Here is a 7655-nt window from a genome sequence, read left to right on the forward strand (position 1 = left end):
ATTACATAAATTATTTGCTTTTTATAAAAGAAAAATGTAAATAGAGTTTAATTTTAACAAATTAATTAACTTAGTTGTTCAAACAAACAAACAAACAAAAATCCTCAAATTTATATGCAATTTAGACAATTTAATCAATTCGAGTCTAACTCGAGTTAGGCTTGGATAGATGACCTCATATTATAATACAAGCTTAAACAGGTTTAGATAGTTTTCAACACAATTTAAATTGAACTTGAACAACTTTTTTAATCTGTCTGAACTTGTCCGAGTTACACCTCTATCTTCAGCAATGCTACATCCACCGAATATGATCAAAATTTTGATATGATATGATGATGCACTCCAATCAGTGTTTTGGTTTGAATTTTTTGAATTAAATTTTTTGAAAACTGAGTTTTTTAGTTTTTGTGTTTTGTTGTTTTTAGTGAATATTTTTAAAATTTTAAATATTTTTTTTACTTTTTTAGATGTACCTTACTTAGATGTATCTAAAAAGTAAAAAATTTGTGAAAAAATATTTTTAAAAATTAATAAATACATAAAAATACAAAAAAATGTACTGAATTCTCGTATTTTTGGTATTTAGTGAATTTTTAAAAGATTTTTTTCAATTTTTTTTTACTTTTTAGGTATATTTATGTTAGGTATGTCTAAAAATTAAAAAAATTGCTCAAAATATTAAAAAAATTCAGTAAAAACAAAAAAATACGAAAAATAAAAAAATAGAATTTTCTGAAAAGTATTTTTAAAAAATGATAACCAAGTATGCTGAATAGTTTTCGTCTAGCGTATAGTAAATCTTGATCAAGATTTAGTTGTCTACCCATCCACCCAGTCGTCCACCAAAGGTCAATTTCAAAAATTGATAAAATGTTAAACGCTCCTTCATTTTGATGAAAAGTCTGCCGTTTCCTTTTATTAATATCACTTTGATGAGAGGATTGGGACACCATTTTCACTAAATTTTCATCAAATTTAAATTTGATAAAAATATGAATAAATGTTAGAGATGGTCTTGAGTGGTTCCACTTTTCAAGAGATATGATGCTTCTTCTGGAGAAATTATTCATTGCCCCATGGGCAAAATCTAGGTGGTGCCCCAATCAGAATATTAGTGGTTGAAACAGTAGGTCTCATTACTTGTTTTTGTCTCTTTTGAAGAAACAATTAGACACTTGTTTAAACATGAATGGTATGAAGTAATGCTCTTAAACTATCAAATAACTTCTCATGTTTGTGAGGCGGTGTGGTGAATAGTGGAGATCAATTAAGAGTTTGATTTATATTCTAAAAAATAAAAGCCCTCGTTTGGCATGAGGCTTCTTTAAGGTTGGGGGTTAATTTAGTCACAAAAAAATAAAATAGGCTAAAAAATTAATAAGATAAAATGTCACATCCAAACTATAATCATTTCACTTTTTCTCTTATAAAAGTCAAAAAATCCAACCCAAACAAATTTTTTAGGCTAGACAGCCTCTTTTAAGACATGCTATTCTAATAACTTTTTAACTTTTTGATTAAAATATATGAGATAAAAAAAATTAATATGTTTGAAATTATTTTTGACTTTTTATAAAAAGATGTGCAAAAAGTAAAGAAAAAAAGAAAATTTTAACTGTTTGGTATAGGTTATTGACTTTTTTATTCTTTAGTAACTTTTTGATTTTTAAACTAAAATATTAAATTACTAAACAAAAGTTAAAAAACTAAAAAATCAACCTATTTTCCGAACAAAGTCAAAAAAACAAGAGTTTGAATTTAATTCCAATAGTAGAGAATATGGATAATACATAGGCTAATAGCACACTAAAAAATAAAATATCTTAAAAAGTTAATAATATAAAATGTTACATCTAAAATATAATTATTTTATTTTATTTCTCACAAAATTATATAAAAAAAAAATTAAAAGTTCTTCAAAACGAAACTTTTTTGGTCAGGCTAAAATATGAAAAAATGCCAAGCTCTATTTTTTTTTTTTTTCCCCCTTCAAATGAAGGCTAAATAGTATGGGTAAATTGCACTCACTTCCCCAAGGCTTGGAGTATTACAGTTAATTCCACATTTTTACATAATTATGCTAACATTATTTTAATATAATTAAAGTAATCAAAACTAATATATATAGTGGATAAATACTTAATTAAATAAAGAATAAATATATATTTTAGTAATTGAAATATTAAAAATATATAATTATGTTAAAAATATCATTTTCTTTTTTTAAATCTCGTGAAGGTGTAAAATTATATAGTTTATATGATTTCATCAATAAAAGTTTTTTTACAAAAAAAGAAAAATTGTAAATAAGTGATGTTTTTATAAAATATTTATAAATTCATAGAAAAAGTTACAAATTTTAATCATTAAAATTGATGAACTTTTCAGAAACTTGAAACCGCCTCTTCCGAGACAGAGAGAGAGAGAGAGCGAAAGGAGGAGGAGGAGGAGGAGGAGAGCCAAAGCCCGAAGGATTCGCGAATTCCTTTTCAGGTAGTGCCATTGCCACCATCTCTCTCTTCTCTCTCTCTCTCTCTCTCTCCTTCTTCTTGGGCGAACATTCTTTTATTTGATTTCGTGATCAGGAAAAAAACCACTCTGGTTTGAGCTATTTGGTTCAACAGAGAAAAAAAAAAAAAAAAAAAACACCCTACTTATGCTCTATTGAGGAAGACACATATCTTTGTTCTTCAACTTCTAGAAACAACTACAATTGTCTAGCCCACATATCACATTATCAACAACTGTACCTACAAAAAACAAATAACAAAAAAGAATAGAAATGCTATTTATCCCCTAATTAATTTGTTTTTATTTTTCATTTCCTACTGTTATTCACGTAATAAAAGTCAATGTTTATGTGTAGAATTCACTGTATTTGAAAAACAGTGAGACTCACCACCCAGATGAGAAACCAAATTGTTAGATGATGATTTGATGGATTGTAATGACATTTTATGTGTTGATGATACTTTTTCTTTCGGGTTAAATAAACTATGTGTGCTTTTTCTTTTTCCTTTATATGTCATTTTGATGGAATTTAATTCAATCTAATGCTGTTTCTAATACAATTTTTTTTGGTGTTTCCCTCATTTTGAAGATGTGTAGATTTTATTTCATGCCGAAGCGCTCATAGAATTTATTTACAACCATGCTACATCTCACCAATATAGCATCTCTAATCTACCCTTAATGACATAAGAGAGAGAATAAAGAGAGACAGAGAGCGGAGTGTGGGCCCACCCTTTCATATGGTCTATTCCATGTCATTAGGGATGCCAAATTAGTTATCCCAAACATTTTTCATTTATTGATGTGCGGTTTGGATAACCAAACCAAACCAAACCAAACCAAACCAAGCTTTAAGTCCCATCAAATGAGGTTGACTACATGAATTCTTTGTCTCCAAGCGGCCCTATCAAAGGCCATTTTATTCAAAGTAGGATTCATTGTCATAAGAGATCCGAGCTTCTATTTTTACGTGTTGGCTGTCGGCTACCTAACACACAACCCTCTTCCTTATTCCGGGCTTGGGACCGGCGGAGTTGTTAACAACAGTTTCATACCTCTTTTTCCCCTATGCATCTGTTCTTCATGATTTGATTCAAAACCCATTGTCAATAGTTGCCAAGTCTTTCATATGCACCCATTCTTCTTGGTTCTAAAAAAGATCTGCAAAAAAACCACTTGCCAACCATTGCTGAATCAATAGTTCAAAAAAAAAAAAAAAAAAAACCATTGCTGAATCAACAATGCATTTGATCAATGTTGGTGAAATGGCCGGACGTCTCATCTCTTCCTCCCATGAGATCAGCTCTGTGTCTCTGTGTGTGTGTGTGTGTGTTTAGTAATGTACTGCAATCTCTTTAGATATTTAATGGTACCTAGTGAGCTTGGTGTTTAAGTGCCTTCATTCTGTTATATTGATTGTATGTTGGGTTTTGAACAAAATTCGTTGTTTTGGGAATTGGCCTTTTTAGTGTTTTTTTATTTTTTACGAAAAGACATGCAAAAAAGTAGAGAGAAGAGTTAGCTTTTTTGTAGTGGCTTTTTGGCTAAAACTTGATGTTCCCAAAACAACCAGTGAAGTCTTTCAAAAACTGATTGTTGAAACATTTCCTTTAGCTGTTAGGTTTGTTTTGGTACAAGTGCGTAGTCTCCCTGATCAGTACTTCATATGCATATTTGTTCATTATGAAATCTTACTTACCAAAAAAGGAGGGAATAACCCCTGAAAACAAGTTTGTTTTTACTTTGGCCTATCTGTATTGGAATTTTGAAATGAATTTACTAAAACGTCACAGTAACATGGTTCCCATAAACCAAAAACTAATAAACAACGACTATCAGTCAAAGAATTATATTCATAATAAAAGATACTGCATCCAAATACTGCAAGCATGTATCTTAGGAGGCAAATATTAGTTTGTGGAACTCAGACAAAATTCTAACTAAACTAACTAGAACAAAGCAACTTAACCATAGCTTTGAAATGTTGGATGGCATGTTGTTCATTGTCACATAGGAGTGTCAATGAAGAGATGATATAATAGAATTGAATGAGAGATAAACCGCTGTGTTGATGCTAGAGACCAAATACAGAACTTTTAACCATAAAATATACAAAGTAAGATATGGTACAGAATGCAATTCCCCACCTTTTTGGAAAACTCTTCAAAGCATTATTTTTTAGAAGAAAGTTAAAAAATTGAATGTATGGAGAAATAACTGAAAATATACAGGCGTAGAAAGATAGCTTATACAATCAGTTATCTCAGTGGCTTGTGAATGGCAAAGATCTCTATCTCATATAAATAACATCGAGTGTGGGTTGGCTAGCATTAATCATCTCCATCACACCCTGATGAGTGATCTATGAAATTAGATTAAATCATTTACTGAAATAAAGCTTTGTGTGGATGTCTTGACTCCAGTCTCACCGGTCCATATGGTGTTCTTCCACCCTATGTGATGTCTGTGCAGTGGTAAGTAATTAGATTGGGGAATAGAGTCAAGGTTCATAATTTTTTTATTTTATTTTATTTTAATTTTTGGTTGTTGAAATGGCGGAGATTCTATTAACTTTGGACGATATGCATTTCTCATGCTTCTATTAGTGTATTGCTTTGTCATATGTTCACTCACAGCAGCATACAAATGTGTGTTGTTCAATCTTTTACGTGTCTCATTGTAAGTGGATAATGATGTAAATCTTTTAAGTGGTTATACTGAGACCTGTTTCTGACTCAGTCCTACAGTTACTTCGTCATGGATTCAGAGGAAGTAGAGTATGCTGCATTCGAGGAGAAGGTTAGGAGGAATGTTTACATTGACAACCTCTCACCTCAGGTCACTGAAGCTGTGCTGAGAACAGCACTCAATCAATTTGGGAATGTTGAGAAAGTTCAGTTCATTCCAAATTACACAGAGCCAAGGAGCATACCACGCTGTGCTTTGGTGGAGATGGAAAATTCAAAGCAGGCCAAACAAATTGTGTCGGAGATGGGTAATTTCCCATTCATGATGTCTGGGATGCCAAGGCCTGTCCGGGCTCGTGCTGCTGAAATGGAGATGTTTGATGACCACCCAAGAAAGCCTGGGAGAAAGATAAAATTCCGTTGGTTGGACCCACAAGACCCTGATTTTAAAGTGGCGAAGGAACTTAAGCTTCTGACCAGGAAACATGCAGCAGAATCTTCATTTGTGCTCAAGGTGAATTCTAGCATATCTTTAATATCCACTGTGTATCTTATTTTCTGTTTTTTTTTTTTTCCTTTTTGTTTGGTTGTCTGTGGGTTGTGCCTCCCTGCCACTTTCACAATACAATTTGCTATGTTGCTGTCTAAAAAGAAAAGGATAAATTACACTTTTCACCACCTATAATTTGACTAAAATTTCACTTTGGTCCTGATTGTTTGAATTTGAACAATTTGGTCCCTACACTTTAAGGGCAGTTTCAATTTGATCATTCCATCCAAATGACTGTCAATTTCTTCTACATGTACATCTTAGAAGAGTGACATGTAACAAAATTGCCAATTTCAACGTCCAATTTAAATAGAAGGACCAAATTGAAACTAGGCTGAAAGTATAGGGACCAAATTGTTCAAACAATATCGAGTAAAATCAAACTTAGATCGAAAGTGTAATTTAACTAACCTCAAGGGGTTGGCCCCGTGGTCAAGGCTTGGGGCCGGGAGTGTGCTTCCTCCAAAATCTCAGGTTGAAAACGTCCTAGGTGCAAATAAATTTATTGGGGTCGGTCTATACAGGGCGAAGCCCTTGGTTTAATCGGGACCCCCGCAAGTGGACAGTTGGATTGGTCCTTTAGATTTATCGGTTCAATGGGCCGGATACCGAGTTATAAAAAAAAAAAAGAAGTGTAATTTACCCAAAAAAAAAAAGTAACCTGTGATTTTTATTTCTTGTATTTAATTATTTAGTATTTTTTTGTCTCAGGTTCAACTAGCACAGGAAGAGAAGCTTGCAAACCAACAGGCGGAGACTCTGAAGGCGAATTATGAGAAGTACGAGCTGATAGAGGGTGTTCTAAATGATGGAAGTGCAAATCGCTTGGCACGCCATTATAACATGAAATCATTGTGAATTCTTGACAGGTTTCCTGATAAGTTTTTATCAGTTTTTTATTGTTTGAACTAAGGAACAGTAAACTTGTGTTGTTTAGTCAGTTCTGACATGGTTAATGGTTTGGTTAATTACCTAGTTTGCTTGTGTTCTTTGTCTAGTTCTCGATTGGAGTTAGTTTTCTGTAGTTGAGACAGTTGGGTTGTTTTGAAAGGCGAGTGTACGGCAATGGTGGTGGAAGGTTGTTGAAACTCTTTTCTTGAAGACTTGAATGGAAGCTATTTTCGATCATTTCACATTGATTTTTTTTCTCCAGCTTGAACAGAAGAAAGCATGTTAACAACTTCAGTTATTTAACAATTCATTCATAAAGAAACAGAGTGACTTCTTAACAACAATACTTTCCATTGGAACTATTGTCCCTGCATTGTGATGGCGTCCTTAATTTGGTGTAAATCATTGTATTGCTTTTGAGACCTGCTGATTATAAGTTGTTCATAGTTTTATTGTGAGGTAATTGTTTTGCATTTGAATGAGTATTTTGCATAGTCCTGCTGATTATAAGTTGTTCATAGTTTTATTGTGAGGTAATTGTTTTGCATTTGAATGAGTATTTTGCATAGTCGGTATTTGATTTTTGTTTTTTTCAAAAAAGTATATTTGGAATTTTTTTCTTTTTTCTTTCATGCCAAAATGAAAACAGAGAAAATTTTCAATTAGAACACATTTTTGGTTTTACAATAGAGAAACCTTTAGAAGTTACCATTTTTGGGGCATGAATTGGAGGTTTTAGCCTTAAACGAGGTATTAGTTTTTGTATTCTCTTGATTTTGCAAGTTTTATCCCTCAATTGAAAATTTCACTTTCTTTAAAATAAAAATAGTGAAATTTCAGTCTAACAGTCAAAATTCGCTATAAAGGAGCCAAATTGAACTAAAGTTTCATGTTTGGTTTCCATGATGGACTCCCCAAAAAAACTTTGGCACGCATGTAAATGAGGTGCCCTACCCAATTGAGCTATAGCCCTTAGTGCTTGTGATCTCCATTTTATCATGTAGAGAATTTCT

General features: G+C 32.2%; 1 protein-coding gene across 2 annotated transcripts; it reads left to right on the forward strand.

The window, feature by feature from the left end:
- The first annotated feature begins 2397 nt into the window (after positions 1–2397).
- On the forward strand, positions 2398–6884 carry LOC145795106 (ASI1-immunoprecipitated protein 1-like). Of its 2 annotated transcripts, none has more exons than XM_082877966.1 (3): positions 2398–2496; positions 5254–5715; positions 6463–6884. In XM_082877966.1, the coding sequence occupies exons 2-3, from the start codon at positions 5272–5274 to the stop codon at positions 6607–6609; spliced, it is 591 nt and encodes a 196-aa protein (XP_082734092.1). In that variant the 5' UTR covers positions 2398–2496; positions 5254–5271; the 3' UTR covers positions 6610–6884. The 2 variants fall into 2 exon arrangements, with proteins under 2 accessions (XP_082734092.1, XP_082734093.1); XM_082877967.1 differs by having other exon boundaries at positions 2412–2496; positions 5262–5715.
- Positions 6885–7655: the final 771 nt, after the last annotated feature.

Source organism: Camellia sinensis, chromosome 7, assembly GCF_055761805.1.
Source record: "Camellia sinensis isolate YWXY chromosome 7, ASM5576180v1, whole genome shotgun sequence".
NCBI classification, from domain to species: domain Eukaryota; kingdom Viridiplantae; phylum Streptophyta; class Magnoliopsida; order Ericales; family Theaceae; genus Camellia; species Camellia sinensis.

Coding starts and splice junctions, on each gene's coding strand:
- LOC145795106 (XM_082877966.1), top strand. CDS start 5,272: ATGGATTCAGAGGAAGTAGAGTATGCTGCATTCGAGGAGAAGGTTAGG. Junction 5,716..6,462: donor AATCTTCATTTGTGCTCAAG/GTGAATTCTAGC, acceptor TTTTTGTCTCAG/GTTCAACTAGCACAGGAAGA.